General features: G+C 44.8%; 2 protein-coding genes across 2 annotated transcripts in view; one reads left to right on the forward strand and one right to left on the reverse strand.

Moving 5' to 3' along the window:
* Positions 1 to 16,281, forward strand: part of SLC36A1 (solute carrier family 36 member 1) — a 166,850-nt gene that overhangs the window by 103,905 nt on the left and 46,664 nt on the right. The window lies entirely within an intron of this gene.
* The window catches only part of FAT2 (FAT atypical cadherin 2), an 86,016-nt gene that overhangs the window by 37,970 nt on the left and 31,765 nt on the right, over positions 1 to 16,281 (reverse strand). The window contains exons 5-11 of the mRNA XM_067732324.1: positions 15,374 to 15,685; positions 14,172 to 14,382; positions 12,127 to 12,266; positions 11,199 to 11,480; positions 9,919 to 10,129; positions 2,552 to 6,610; positions 553 to 749 (exon numbers count right to left, since the gene is read on the reverse strand). Coding sequence (XP_067588425.1) covers positions 553 to 749; positions 2,552 to 6,610; positions 9,919 to 10,129; positions 11,199 to 11,480; positions 12,127 to 12,266; positions 14,172 to 14,382; positions 15,374 to 15,685 — 5,412 coding nt within the window. The remainder of the gene's footprint in view (positions 1 to 552; positions 750 to 2,551; positions 6,611 to 9,918; positions 10,130 to 11,198; positions 11,481 to 12,126; positions 12,267 to 14,171; positions 14,383 to 15,373; positions 15,686 to 16,281) is intronic.

A 16,281-nucleotide genomic window follows, 5' to 3' on the forward strand; every position in this document is an offset into this window, starting at 1 on the left:
AGTCTCCCTTATCAAAAGTGTAACTGCCCTGTCTGCATGTTTGTTTATACGTATAACCTGGAGTAGGGTCTCTGTTGCTCTGTATAACCTATTCATATGTAGGGATAGGCCCATATAGGCATGGCGAGTGGTGTGGGGTGTCTCGGGGGAAGGTCTCTTTGGATGTATTTGATAACAGTGAGCCATGCTAACAAGCTGAGCAGTGGAGGGGCTTTCCCACTGGGCATAGCAGGCCTTTTTGAGAATGAAGAATTTACTTTACTTCTGGATATGTTTTGCAGAGAAAAGGATATTTTTATGGAGTGTAGGGGAAGAGGTATGGACCATGGGTCCTAAAGAGCTTGGTGACATCCCTTTAGAGGCGGTGGGAGGAATCACCTAGAATTGCCCTTGCCTAGGGCACTAGTCGGAGGCCAGCCAAGGAGAAGCAAGGGCAAGTGTGGTCAACGATGTCCAGTTCCAGAGATGGTACCCTGAGTCCTTCTCCTTCCTCTTGCCCTTCACTCCAGCTTCCTTGCCTCTACTCCTCCCCCACCCTCACCAGGCTCTCACCTGTGAGCACTGCGGGCTGTTATCATTGATGTCCAGGACAAAGATCTCCACGGGGACTGAAGCCTGGAACTTGCCATCAGAAGCGGTGATTCGGAGCAAGTACTTGGCCATGTGCTCACGGTCCAGGGTCTTCCTCGAGAAAATCCTCCACTCATCCCCAACTTGGCTGATGCCAAACTGGCCCAGGGGGTCTCCCTCTAAAAAGATGGGACAGAGTTTCCTGAATCCAAGCAACAGGAACAAACCAGGCTTTGTGCCCTATGTGGCTGCCCACCTGACACTCTTTTTTAGGATTGTTGGGAAAGGCAAAAATTTCCTCCCTTAGCTAAGGACCCATAATTCTGCAATGAGTCAGTTTATCTGGTGTTATGAAGCCTCTACCAACTTCAAAGGCCTCCATTAAATGGAATTATCACTGCAAGAAACACTGCTCCAGAATATGTGGCTGAAGGGCAGGTTTTTTATTTTTGTGCATTGGAAGGCATTGGAGGAAGTTAAAGGGAAGCAGATTGCAATTCTAGAAAAGAACCTTCTAGTATCTAGTATCTGTTCAACAGTGGAGGGGTGGGAAATGATCAGTAAAAACTCTCTGCGGGGGCTTCCTTGGTGGTGCAGTGGTTAAGAATCCGCTTGCCAATGCAGGGGACATGGGTTCAAGCCCTGGTCCAGGAAGATCCCACATGCTGTGGAGTAACTAAGCCCATGCGCTGTAACTACTGAGCCCACGTGCCACAACTACTGAAGCCCATGCACCGCAATGAATAGTAGCCCCCACTCGCCACAACTAGAGAAAGCCCACATGGAGCAACGAAGACCCAATGCAGCCAAAAATAAATTAAATAAATAAATACACTCTCTGAGGCTTTATTTTATGACTGAGGACACAGGCTAAGTGGAGGTTCAGATGGATCGCTAGATTTGCTTCTGAGTTATCTTTCCTTGATACCAATCACTGAGAGGAGAGATGGATTTTTGAGATTCTAAGATGCCAGAGTCCTCAGATTAAACTATTCCAAGAGTTGATGATATATTGACATTTATTATTCTATTATTCAGAGATTTTAAGACTTTTGTGTTTTTAAGAGTCTGATATTACAAGATGACAAGATTCTATTTCACTAAGACTCCATATTTCAAACAGCTCTGATCCAGGATCTGTCTCCAGGAGTCTATGATTCTTGGTTGGAACTTTAGGCTCATTAACTCTCCACCAGACAGCTGTGATAGCAGAAAAAACCATGACTATGGGAGTGGAATGACATGGTACCGGGGAGATGGGGAAAGGGACACTGAGAAGTAAAGAAACTCTCTTTTAGCCACTGATCGGCACATTTAGCCACTGGGCAGAGATTGGGGAAATGTAGGTTTACAATAGGTATCCACTGGGGAAAGCAGTTTGTAGGGTATGGTTTTAACCCCAGCCCTGATGCAAGCTTGGAGTGTGACCTTGGTTGAGTTTCTTCCCCTATCTGGGCTTTGGTTCTCCCATGTATGAAATGAGGGGATTGGGCTGGAATCATATCCAAGAAAGTGTTTTTGCTCCAGCACTTAGGTCCTATGGTTGACTAGGCAGCGTTTTCTACTATCGACAACTTGCCCTAGGCAGAATACTACTCTACAAGGACAGTCACCTCACAGAGTTTTCATGGACCACACAACTGTTGATTCCCTCTCTGTCTCCCAGAAGCTAACCAAGAACAGTTGCAGAATCTCACTTCTAGTCTATCTACTCCATCTAAGGTAATAAGAAATCCTCTTTACAATGCACTTTGCAAAAAGCTCTCAAAGCTTTTGCAAGTTAGATCTTACAAGCATCCCTGTGAGTTGATTGAGAACAGGCATGCCAAGACTACAGATGGAGCAGTTGAGGTCTTGGGACGTTAAGTGATTTACCCAAGGTCACATTGCTAATGAGTGGCAGAGCCATGTCTTAGGGAACCTCCTATTGGACTTTTTTCAACGCACCCCAGTGACTCTGTTCCAAGATAGGTATACTTACCTGTGATATAGCAGGTGACCTGTCTGTTCTGCTCAGAGATATCAGCATCCAAAGTTTTAAGAGTGGCCACAGGTTCACCAGGTTCACTGTTCTCAACCACAGATCCTCTGTATTCTTCAGAAGCAAATCGGGGGGCATTGTCATTCTCATCTGTAATGGAGACTTCGACCAGGACCTGAGAAGATAGCTGGATGGTCCGGCCATGGTCATAGGCCACCACATAAAAGTGGTAGATCTGGCTGGTCTCACAGTCAAGTTCCTGGAGTGTGGTGATCCAGCCAGTTTCACTGTCAATGGCGAAGAGCTCATGGATATTGCTGCCAGGGTCCACTGGCAGCCTATAGCTCACCTGGCCATCATTCCCAGTGTCCTGATCATTGGCAGTCACTTGAATGACTGAGGTCCCCACTGGCATATTCTCAGTGAGAACAGCCTTATATGGATCAGCCTCAAATACAGGCCTGTTGTCATTGACATCCTTCACTTGGATGTTGACAGAGACCAAGGAACCCAAGTAAGTGTCATTATGGGGGCAATGTGCCATCAAATCAATCTGGTACCATTTGGTGGACTCATAATCCATGGCCTTCCTCACCTTTAGAACCCCTGTGTCTTGGTCCAAGGAAAAGATGCCATCCTTGTTGCTCTCTGGTGTGGTGCCCTGCACTAGACTATAGATGACGGGATCTTGGGCTGCCACTGCTTTAACAGAACCAATTTCAGACCCTTCTGGAAGGTCCTCCGATGCAGAAAAAGTATATAGAGGTTCAGAAAATTTGGGCAAGGATACTTCATTAGGAACCACCTGAAGTCGTAACAGCATGAGAGAGTTCCAGTGAGGAGGGCCCCCATCTTGGGCTTTGATTTTTAAGTCAAAGGCCCGATTTTCCAATCCCACCAGGCTCTCTTTCACCTTGACAACACCAGTGGTTGGGTTGACTTCAATGACCTCTTCTTCCAAGTCCTCCACTGAGTCCACTGAGTAGGTGACATCTGCATTCTGACCTTCGTCTGCATCATAGGCCAGCACCTGGATGACTGGGGAGTCTCTACTGATGTTGGATTGAATGGATACAGTGTACTCAGATGCTTTGAACCGTGGGGGGTTGTCATTTTCATCCGTGAGAATGATCTTCACAGTGCAGAAGGCCACTCGTCCTCCTCCATCCTGAGCCATGACCTTAATAGCAATGACTCTTTCTGTGGAATTTTCCCGATCCAATTTCTGCAGAGTGGTGATCTGGCCACTGGGGTTTATGGAGAACTTCTCACCTGCTAGTTTATTGATGATGGTGTAATCTACAGTGCCATAGGGACCACTATCTTTGTCTATGGCTAACAACTCAATCACCTTGGTTCCCACCTTTGCATTCTCAGCTAATTCTGCCTCATAAACATGCTGCTGGAACTCTGGGCTGTACTTGTTGGCATTTGTAGTATTGATATACACAGGCACAGTTGCTCGGAAGACCCCATCAGAAGCACCTACCCGCAGATTGTAAGAAGAATACAAGTGCTTTTTGCAAAGGTTGAACATAGAAATTATGCCCGATGAACTGTTAATGGAGAAGTGCCTGTCCTGGTTGCCAGAAAGAATCAGGTACTCCAGGCGGGAGGCATCCCTGCTGTCGGGGTCAAGAGCTTGGACTTTGAGAACCAGGTGTCCACAGGTTGCTAGCTCACTGACATTGGCTTCATACTGAGGTTGCCTGAACTCTGGGGGGTTGTCATTGATGTCAGACACATTGACAACCACAAGGGTTTCTCCAGTTAGTGGGGGGTCTCCTCTATCCATGGCCCTGACCTTCACATTAAAGTGTTGTTGGGCTTCATAATCCAGCTCTTGAACTGTGGACATCTCCCCCGTGCTCCCATTGATCTGGAAGAATTTGGAAACATCCGAGCCATCCTCTACAATCTGGTAAGACACATCACAGTTCTGCCCTGAATCCTGGTCAGAAGCCAACAGTTGGATCACAGGAGTCTGAGCAGGCAAACCTTCTGAGATTGAAGTGGTGTAGACCAATTGAGAGAAAGTGGGAGGATTATCATTGACGTCCTCCACCAGGACTTCTACCGTGGCTTCAGAAAATGACCCCAGAGCTGTGTCTGTGGCTCTGACTGTGAACACGTGTTTGGTCTTAGACTCATAGTCCAAAGGGCCTGTCACTGTTAGGACACCAGTCTTAAAGTCAGTGGTGAACAGCATCAAGGGCTCTTCCTCCACAATGTTGTAGATGAGCCGGAGTCCCTCTGGACTCCGGGCCTGGGTGTGGAGAATTGGGGTGTAGAGTGTGATATTTTCAGGCACTCTGACTTTGTAGTAAGGACTCTGAAACAGTGGGTTGGATTTATTTCTCACAATGACAAGTACCTCTTCCTCAGTCTGGAGGGATGGGGTTCCTCCATCTCGAGCAATGACTTTGAGGTGATACTTATTTAGAGCTTGATAATCAAAGGGTTTCTTTAATGATACGTCCCCAAGATAGGGGTCGATTCGAAAATATCTGTAATCTTCTGCAAATGCATATGTGACAGCACCATTCACCCCCAAGTCCTGGTCAGTGGCAGATACCTGAAAGAGGACGTCCCCTGGCTCTGTGCCATCTTGGATGATTGTGTGGTAGGGCAGATGTTTAAATTCAGGGCTATTGTCATTGACATCCTCAACAGAGACTTGGACCAGAGCCTGAGCCACCCGCTGAGGTGTCCGACTGTCCCTCAATTCCACCGCCACTTCATGAGTGTCCTGCTGTTCTCTGTCAAATGCCACACCTCTTGTCTGCAACACGCCTACTGATTTGACCATATGAAACATATCTGTGCCGTTCAAGAGAAAGTAAGATAGGGTGTCATTCAAACAATTGCCCTGGGCACCAAGAATCACCAGTGCCTTTCTGTCCAGCAAATTCTCCTTCACTGTTGCCCTGTAGACATCCTGGTCAAACTGTAAGCTTGTGTTAAGGGCTTGTGTCAAAGAAATTTTTACTAGTGCAGTATCTTGATACAGGCCATCAGAAGCCTTGATGATGAGCTCCCGAGAGAGTCCCAGCAAAGCAGGATTCAACACAGATATGCAACCAGTAATGGGATGGATGGCAACAGCTTCATCAGCATTGCCAGTTTTGATGCTATAATTGACTTCGGAGTCATCGTCACTGGCCTGCACCATGAGGAGCTTCATACCCCGGTGGATGGGCTTCAGTACTTCTACTTCATATATCTGGTCTGAGAACCTGGGGGGACAGTCATTTATATTTCTGACATTGATTGTGACCTGGGCAGCCGTGGGTGCAAATAAGACAGGGCTTCCTTGGTCATGGACGTAGATGTTGAATTGGAAAGAGGGCATGCTCTCGTAATCCATCTCTGATACAGTGGTTAGGGTTCCCATGCTGGGATCGATTTTTAAAAACTTCAGAGCTTCTGGCTCCAAAATTTTATAGACCAACAAGGAATTAGCTTCTTTGTCACTGTCAGAGGCACGGATCACAAGGGGGTTGTTGTTTTCATCCACTATCATGCTGTTCAGTGCAGCTGCTTCACTAATTTGGCCCACAAAAGTCAACTTTGAGAACATGGGAGCATTGTCATTTTCGTCAATGATATAAACAAGAACCATGACATCAGTAAATGCACCCGCCATATTGCTGCCTCGGATTTTCAGCCGGTAAGATGAAATTTTCTCATGGTCCAAGTTCTTCTGGGTAGAAATGAGTCCAGAATATGAGTTCATGGAAAATACACCATTCTTGTTTCCCTCTCTTAACTCATAGGTAACTTCTGAGGAGCTTGTAGCTGAGATAAGGAGGATTGGGGAACCAACAGGGATTGATTCAGGGATCTCTACAAAGTACTCGGAGTTTGAAAAGATGGGGGCACTGCTCTCTGAGGGGTAGACATGAATGATCACTGTAGCCAGGTCATGCCATTGTGGGGAGCCTTGATCTTCTGCCTTCACTGTCAGAGTATACTGGGCATGATTTGCCTGATCAAGTGTCTGTGCCAGAGTTATGATGCCTAGTAGGGCATTGATGTTGAAGAAACCTTCGCTGTTCCCTGAAACAAAAGACAAGATAAATTGAAGTTTGCCACACCCTCAAGAGGTACCAACTAGGCTTTCTAGATCAGTAAAAGGTAATCACACAAAAGTTGGACAGGGCAAAATCCACATCCTGCACCACCCTGGATTTAATTATGATATAATGTGTAGGGTAGATATATACTTTACGAAATTCCTTATGTGGTGCTCATATTAGGTGCTCCATAAATGGAAGCTTCAATGATCACTAAGTGTTCGGGCTGCAACTTAAGCTATAAACTAAAGCAGTAGTAGGTTTTTGGAACAAAGAAAGGAGACATACTTTGTAGGAAAAGCACACTCCACTCTGTATTTCAGTGTTGACTTTTACAGGACAAACTTCAGTTACGTTATTTAGAATTTTAACCCATTCTTTACGTAACTTGTAATAGCTTTGATTATATACTTGATAGATGAAAATTGTAAATATGGAGTCATAAATTGTCAAAACTGATACGGACTGGAAAAACCACCTCGTCTAGTCCTCGTATAGTCTATTGTGGGAAAGTCCATTGTCAGGCTTGGGAGTGAGTGGCAACGGGTTGAGTGGGGAGGGACTGGATAGCACACACAGATCTTGAGGCTCCTGATCAAATGCCCTTTCCACCACACCTGGATTTCCTAAACTTCAGGCATTCTCACACCGCCTTTACAATTTTTTTTAATATTCAGCCACTACCTATACAATAGTATAGTATATGATTTATGTCATTATTTAATGGATATTTTCCTTCAAACTGGTTTATTTTTTTAATTTAAAATATTTTTAACAGGCAGCTTTATATTGGTACTTTAAAAAGAAAACCATTATTGCTTGTCATAAATCAGAAGTTACCGCAAACACCAGTCAATGGAAAATATTTTCTTAAAATCTGGATAAAATCTATTGCTTGCTAAAAGGGTCTGGGCCTGAGAACTACAGGCTTTCTTTGGCGAAGACTAGCAAGTATTAGAGAACTGAAGAGATTCTAGTACCCAAAGGAGTCTTCCTTGACTTATGAGGAAGCCCAAATGAGAATCAAAAATGAAGTAATTTCTCCATGTCTGATTACCTATCATTTTTGTAATCCTTTTAAAATTTAATGTTTATTTAGATAAATACATAATACCATTTCAAATTTAAGTTTTGAGGAAAGTTGTGATTATGTGACGTTACATAGTTCACAAAAGATAATGTTGAAAACTAATCATATTTTCCTAAAAAAAAATTCTCAAAGTTATCACAGTGTTTAGAGTCTCACTTTACTTGGACTGCAACTATCCTTTTTTTCCTTTCCTTTTTTAATACTGTGGTAAGAACAGGTATCATGAGATTTTACCCTCTTGAATTTTTAGAGGTTATAGTACAGTATTGTTAACTATAAGCACAGTGTCATACAGAGATCTCTAGAACGTATTCAGCTTGCATAACTGGTACTTCTTTCCAGTTTTATTGAGATATAATTGACATATAACATTGCATTAAAGGTGTACAACATAATTTGATATATGTATAAGTATATATTGTGAAATGACTACCACAATAAATTTAGTTAACATTCGTCACTTGACATAGTTACAAATACATTTTTTTCTTGTGATGAGACCATTACCTATTTAATACCATGACGTATACCTGAGTAATTTTGCTCAGGGGTACAGGTCCTTCACTCAGAGGAGTACCGCTTATTAGTATTCTTATTTCATTTATCATATTTTATGATATTTTATTATTCCAGTGGCAAAGTAAATAGCCAGGCTTTACCACAAAACCTTCCATCTGATTCTGCCACTCATGGAAGCCCTTTTCCAGCTGACTAGTGAGGTGATTTCCCAATTTGCCTTTGTGATACAAATCCTAAGTTCGGTCAAAGAACATGGTTTTAATGAGTAAACAGCAATTTAAAAGTAGTTCCATTAAAAGTAGCCAAATAAACTATTTAACATAATCATAACATTTTATTTTACTGCTGAGAGAAAAAATTAGGGAACAAAATCGTATATTCGTTTTGATCTTACCACTGCAGAATGATGCATAGAAAAAAATAACAGGGAAATACATGAAATTATTTTCTCTAGGTCATGAGAACCATGGCTGAATGTTATTTTCTTCTTCATACATTCCTGGTTTTTCCAGGTTTTAAAGAATCAGAATGCGTTATTTCTATAATCAGAAGAATATTTTAAAACTAACCCTATCTGTAAAATAAAATTAATACCAATATCAATGGGGTTGTCAGTGAGATAAAAGATGTGATTATACTTCATAAGTCACAAAAAGTAAGCAATTAATGGGTTATAATTTGTATTATTATTCCTCAGGGATGAATAGATTTCTGCCGTATGACAAGGTGTAGCAACTTCCGTTTCTTCAAAAAAAGAAAATGTAAAAAGTTCTGAATCCTTAAAGTATGTAAGATACTGACAAGCAATAAATGAACATTATTATGCCCCTTTAGGGCAGAGAGCAAGTCACTCTCATCTTTGATTGTCCGCAGCAGCTAGCTCTATGAAGTATTAATGAATATTAAAGATAACAATAATTATTAAATATCAATTATGAATTATCAGATATTACATAACTGAGAGCAAAATTTAAAGGAATACAGAGAGTTACAATTGTGTGTATTTTTCACTGGCATTCTCTGTTATCGACCTTAATCTAACCGTGATTAATTAGTTGGGTACTGGATATTATCATTTTTAGTTGGGTAGTGGATATTATCATTTTTGTCCTATTAACTACTTATAATTAACACTTATCAATGATAGTAATAACCCCTGGCACTTGTATAATATTTTACAATTTACAGCATGTGTTAACATACATTTTCTCTTTTAATCTTTACAACGAGTTTCTGGCGCAGGTAATATTCCTATTTTTAAGATAAAAAACAATATAATAGATATGAAATCATGATGTGGCCTTAGAAGAAAATACTCCTAAAACTATGCCGTATATCTTATCAAGTATTTATAGGTCCCTTTTATTGTACATACACAAAGATATTATCTTTTAAAATGTTGCATGGACTTCATAAGCATCCTTTACATGTGTGGTTGTTGGTGAATATATATGTATTCTCTATGTAAATTCTCCCATAACTTGAGTAATCCTTTGTTACTGTTCTTTCCACCTTTGAAAGTGCATTAACTTAGGTCACTATAGTCCCAGGGAGTGCTTTAGAATGATAATTTGCCAAAGCTTAGCGAGCTTGGCACTTGAATAACTTGCAAGTCCATGCCTCTGGTGCTTTCCCTTACTGCCAAAGTCCCTCCCTTCATGTCCCGAACTCAGGCCTCTCACCTTTGAGGAGGGAGTAGTGGACCTCAGCATTTGCTCCCCGGTCACCATCCATGGCTCGGATCTGGAGCAGCTCTGTTCCGGGGGCTGTGGTGTCAGAAACACTCATCTCATAGTGGAGCTGGGTGAAGCGAGGAGGGTGGAGGTTTCCATCCTCCACGTGAATGGACACCCACACAAAGTTCCTCTTGATGGGCATCTCCTGGTCGCGAACCTGTGGGTCCAAGGGTGCAATGGGATGAGCAGCAAGTGGAATGGGAGGAGGGATGGTTAGATTAAGGTCGATGACAGAGAATGCCAGTGAAAAAGGCACACAATTGTAACTCTCTGTATTCCTTTAAATTTTGCTCTCAGTTACGTTCTTTTTTCTTCTTAAATAAATTTATCAATTTGTGATTATTAGGCTTAGCTATTTTCAGGGATAATTTCATTTCAGGAGAAAGGCAGAAATAAGCAGAGAAGCAGTATTTTCCAAATTGGTTCTCAGAGAATATTAGTTCTTCAAGATGTCAACACGTTATTCAGGAAAAAAAAAAATTCTATGGTCAAATAAATGTAGGGAGCACTGAACTAAAATGAAGTTGAAGTTTTCTTTGCTGCAGGACTTCTCAGAGCCTTTAATATATATACAAGTGCCCAGAGGATGATAAACTAACACATAAGAACCTTGAGTCTGGAAGCCTTGGCTCTGATTTGGGTTCCATCATAAAGAACTGTATGATGGTGAGCAAGTCTCTCTTCCTCTATGGGCCTCAGGTGTAAGATAAGAGAAATGGGTGGGACCAGGGCTGGGCCTAGAGTGAGGCAAATGAGGCATGTAGGGCATAAATTTAAGGAAGCTCTCACTCTCAGGGTCATAAAACTGTAGGCATGTGAGCCTAAGAGTCAAGTCTTCCTTCATTTGTGCCCTATATACTTGCTTGCTCTGGGTGGGATGGTCTCTGGGTCCCTCCCAGCTCTGACGCTATGGGAGTTTGTGTGATCATGCAGTCATGGAGCAAGGAGAGAATTCTTGGGGGATATTTGGAGTGAGCCCAGAAAAAACCAAGTTTGCGGGGGGTTCTTTGGCAGCTGTCCCATCTCTTTCCTCACTCCCAGGCATCTGTTATGGAAGGTGCCTCTGGCAGGCTGTGAACTGTCACAACTCATCTCATCGATTATCATTATGAGCGTTAGTACAGCTGGCTCAGCAGGAGAAAGGGAACCTTCAGCACGCCTCCAAGCATGTCCACCCCACACATCGCGTGCAAGCACACCCTTACCCAGTTCTTCAGTTAACTCACCATAACTGTCAGTGTGTGCTGGGAAGGCCCCGAGCCCAGGTCCAGTTTCCCCACAGTTACCAGGACACCACTACTTGGGTCCAGCTGGAAGAGGCTGGCACTTCCCGGGTCTTGGCTGCCGTGTATGGTGTAGATGAGGCCCTTGCCCTTGTCTTGATCAGTAGCCTGGACTCGGAGGAGCTCAACCCCAGGCAGTGTGTCCTGGGGAACTCTGACCTCATAATGAGGCTTCAAAAACTGGGGCCGATGGTGGTTAACATTGGCAATCATGAAGATGTAGACCTAGGGAGGAGAAGGAAAGAGAAGATAGACTGTAAGCTCCAGGGGGTCAGGAACCTTGTCTGTCTGGTTCTCCACCATAACAACTGGGCCTGGCACACAGCAGTCACTCGATAAATATTTGTTGAATGAATGATAGGATTTCAAAATCACAGGGCTTTCAGATGGTATGCAGTTTCGTGGTTTTCAAAAACAAAATTCTTCTTAAAGGGCCTTTTCTTCAGATGCAATTTTTGGGTGCAATTGCAGTATATGAAACAAATAAAACTGGCTGAAAGCAGAGTAGAAATCCAGAGCCCCACTTACCATCATTCCTTATGTCTATGGTAGCCCCTGTGGCGCTCTACCTTTAATTAAAACCTGCTCATTTAGACAAAACCCCTCATTATATAGAGATCCATAGTGGGAACAAGAATTCTCCCAAGATCACAGACATAGAGAGTGATCAGACAAGACTAGAGCACAGAACCTTGATTCCAAATTCAGTGTTCCTTGAGGTACACCACATGCACAGAGAGCCTTCAGTATCCTCATCCCAACCAAAGAGGCCCCAGTGTGCAATGGTGGCATAGTGGTGAGCACAGCTGCCTTCCAACCAAGGAGGCCTCCCATCTCCTCTCAACTCAGGGTTCCCAGTGAGGCCTCTCACCTGGGTGTCAATGGTGTGGGACCCATCGGTCACCTCCACGGTCAAGTTGTAGCTTGACCTCCTCCTTGTATCGAGAGGCTTGGCGATGACAATGCTGCCTGTGGTCTTCTCAATGTCAAAGTCCATGTCCTTGTCCCCACCTGGACGGGTGGTAAGAGGAAAGCACACACGACCTCAGTGATGTAGGCAGTAGTAGCACAAGTACTATGGGATGTGGCTGGCAGATCTAGAGGAGGTGGTAGTTTATCCTCTCAACTTATTGTCAAATTATTTTGAAGATCCAAGTGATGATTCAGGAAAAGGTACACTTATAAAGACTGAAGAGTCCCAGAGGAAGACCAAAATTTGCGCTAGAATGTTTTCTGCTACCAGTATTGAAACATGCAGGAGTAATGGAACTCTACATCATGGCTTACAGGTAGTTTGCATAGTCTCAAGCAGCTTAGACACAGGAAAAAATGAAAGTAACTCTGTTCAACAAGAGAGAATTGTTTTAATACACTGAGAATCCAAAATATAGAATTAGCATGCAGCTATTTAAATGTCTGCTCGTAGAAATTTGTTTAGTGGCATGGAAATATGTTCATGATATATTTTAAAAGATTATATGACAGGGCTTCCCTGGTGGCGCAGTGGTTGAGAGTCCGCCTGCCGATGCAGGGGACACGGGTTAGTGCCCCGGTCCGGGAAGATCCCACATGCCGCGAAGCGGCTAGGCCCGTGAGCCATGGCCGCTGAGTCTGCGCGTCTGGAGCCTGTGCTCCGCAACGGGAGAGGCCACAACAATTGAGAGGCCCGTGTACCGCAAAAAAAAAAAAAGGTTATATGACAATATTTTCATATAACCCTAAGTGTATGGGTGTATAAAGGAAAAGACTAGAGGGAAACATAAAAATGATAACAGGGGATTATCTTCAGGTTAGTGGGAGTTTAGGTGATTTTTATTCTCTTCTCTGTACTCATTTGTGTTTTCTAAATGTTCTATAAGAAAAAAAGTCAAATATTTAAAAAGAGCAGTGAATCAGAACTGGAAGTAAATGTAGGAGGTCAAAAAGCTTGAGACAGGCTGGTATCCAACCTCTGAAGCAGGCTGGGAATCTCTGTAATAAGACTTCATGGTTCTGTGTGTGTGTGTGTGTGTGTGTGTGTGTGTGTGTGTGCGCGCGCGCACGCGCGCACATACGTATGCACACAATCGCATGCATCTTTCTGGGAAGAGGACCTAAACATTCATCAGGTTCCCAAAGGAATCTATGAACCACGCCCCACCCCAAGATGTTTTAACAAAATCTTGATTTAGAAACAAAGGAATTTCAGAGGAGGCCATGAGAGCTTGGACCCAAGTGTCTCCTACTACAAGAATAGACCCTTGGGCTTCCCTGGTGGCACAGTGGTTGAGAGTCTGCCTGCAGATGTAGGGGATACGGGTTCGTGCCTAGGTCCGGGAGGGTCCTGCGTGCCGTGGAGCGGCTGGGCCCGTGGGCCGTGGCTGCTGGGCCTGTGCGTCCGGAGCCTGTGCTCCGCGACGGGAGAGGCCGCGGCAGTGGGAGGCCCGCGTACCGCAAAAAAAAAAAAAAAAAAATAGACCCTTTCCATGATCTTGAGGCTGGAACCTGGGACCAGAACGTTGAGCAGGACCCCAGGGTACAGCTGGCCTCAGGCTCATGGTCAATGAAGTCAGCTCTACACTGATGTTCACATTGAGGCAGAAGAGGAAACATAAAACTTGTGCTTTCTCCTCTGGGCCTCTCTGGACCACTGTCTTAGGTCTCCCAGGAACTTGGGATAACTGAGGCCCTGTCTGGCTCTGGCTGGGGTTACCAGTGAGACCGTGGAGGTTGCACCTGAGATCACAGCTGGTGCGAAGGAAAGCTTGGCAGAAGCAGTGGTCTGACTACCCACTGCCCCAAAGGACCAGGGAAGAGGCAATCACCACTCATGGCCAAAACAGCTGCTGCCACGGAGTGTGACCTTGAGAGGGGTCAGAAGGACTGTGTCCTAGGGACTAGGGCTGGTCTGCAAGGATGGGACCCTTGGGCCCTCACCTGAGATGCTGAACCAGAAGAGACCAGGTCGGCCCTCGACACTGATGACTCCCACCATGTGGTTCACGGGGTCTGTCTCCATGACTGTAAAGCTGTAGTGGGATTCATCAAAGGCCAGTGGGATGGAGGAGGGCCGGGGCTGGGGGACCCACTCAACGTGTAGCCGGACACTGGCCGAGAGCGGTGGCTGCCCACTGTCTGTTGCCTTGACCTGAAAAGAGGCCAGAAGGTGAGGCTTTGACTGTAGGGTTGGGGTTAAGAAACAAGAAGACCCTGGTGGCCAGGCCAGGAGACAGAGCGCCCTGTGACTGACTGAGCTGGCCTTTCGTCCACTGGTTCATCCATTCAACACACAGCTGAGAGCTTACGTAAACAGGCACCAAGCCAGTCGCAGCAGGCACAGTGGTGAACAGAACATAGAACTGTGCTCCAGAAACTCATAGGTAGTAAAAAGTGAATCAAAGCCACTATTATCTGAAGGCTTCGTGTGCTACTTCCTGAACCGGACTTTCCATGCATGGACCCTTTACCCTTCCCAACAGCCATCAACATAATAAACTAGAATTTACTGAGCACTCCCTATTATCAGGCCCTGCTCTGAAAGCATTGTGTGCAATATCTAATTTAATCCTATTGACAGCCCTCAGAGAGGTACTCTTATCACCTCCCTTTTGCAGGAGGAAACCGGGGCTCAGCATAGTGAATTCACCCGCCTGGGATGTCTGCCTGGCCAGCAGTGAGGATGGGGTTGGATTCAGGCTACTGACATGAGAGCCCAGACCCTAGCCACTTGCTATATTGGCTTTCTACAAGGAAAATGTTCTTATGCCCGTCTTACAGATGATGAAACAAAGGCTCACGAGGGTTAAGTGACTTGTCCAAGGCCACACAGTTGTAAAATGACAGTGCTAGGATTGGAATCCAGGCTTATCTTGATTTCAAAGCCCTGCTCTTCTCACCAAAATCTTTATCTGTAAATAGGGTGGATTTTCCAGCCAAGGACCTTATTGCCCTCAAAGAGAAAGGCCCAGAATTCTGATCTTTTGGCTGAAGTCAGGATTCCCAGTTTCTTTGGGAGAAAGCCACGGAGGGGAGTATTACCTCCATCAAGCCTGAAGGCTGTCTCCCTCCTCCTGTATCCTCAGAGAAAATCCCTGACCAGGTATGCCACTCCCCCTCCACGGCCTCCATCTGTCCCTCACCGTTAGGATGTTGTACTCTCCAGCTGGGAAGATGCTGCTGGACGACACCACGCCTGTGACCGGGTCGATGCTGAAGCCCCCCTCGTCACTCTCCTCGATACTGTAGGTGACCCTGCCATTGAGACCCACATCCGGGTCTGAAGCCACCAGCCTGTACACAGCCCCAGGGGTCAGTGGGCTGAGCCTCTCTGGAAGGCGGACATTGAAGAGCTTGTGGGAGAAGACGGGGGGGTTGTCATTGACGTCCAAGATGCGTACCACCACCCTAGAGGTGGACCTTAGGGAGGGCTCCCCGTTGTCCAGCACAGTCACCTGGGGACAGAATCCAGTGTGAGTTGACAAACGCAAGGCAGTGAATATGTATCGCCACCCACCACAGTTCTGCCACTACCCCTGCTTTCAAAAGCCCGGAAATACCAGTCCATCTGTTGTTTGGTATACGTTCGTGATTTTTATTATCATAACCTTACCTTCTTGGAACCCAGCTCTTTGGTAACCTCGCCCACAGGAAAGCGAGCAACAACAGAGAAAGAAACCAGAAAGAACTGGGAGAAGAGTCACAGAGGCTCTAGACAAAAGCTAGAACTCTTTACTCAGGAGGCCAATGGCCATTTCTCGGAGACCATTTACTTTTTATTGGCTCGTAATTCTGGTAAGCTTTGTTCTCGCTTTCCTTAAGCTACTGGAGGTTAGAAAAAAGTAATTGAGGAGATGTTAATGGAGGCATGGGCGGTACCTTTGGAGTCAGACATGCCGCCCAATGCATGAAATGATATCAAGAGGCAAAGTAAAGGCACCAAAACAATTTCAGAATCGGGCTGTTTCAGGTAGGGGCAAATCATCCCATGCATCAGTATGAGAAGGGACATTTCCACTTTAAATGATTCCGAGTTCTTAATATATTTTGC

Source organism: Pseudorca crassidens, chromosome 3 (genome assembly GCF_039906515.1).
Source record: "Pseudorca crassidens isolate mPseCra1 chromosome 3, mPseCra1.hap1, whole genome shotgun sequence".
NCBI lineage: Eukaryota > Metazoa > Chordata > Mammalia > Artiodactyla > Delphinidae > Pseudorca > Pseudorca crassidens.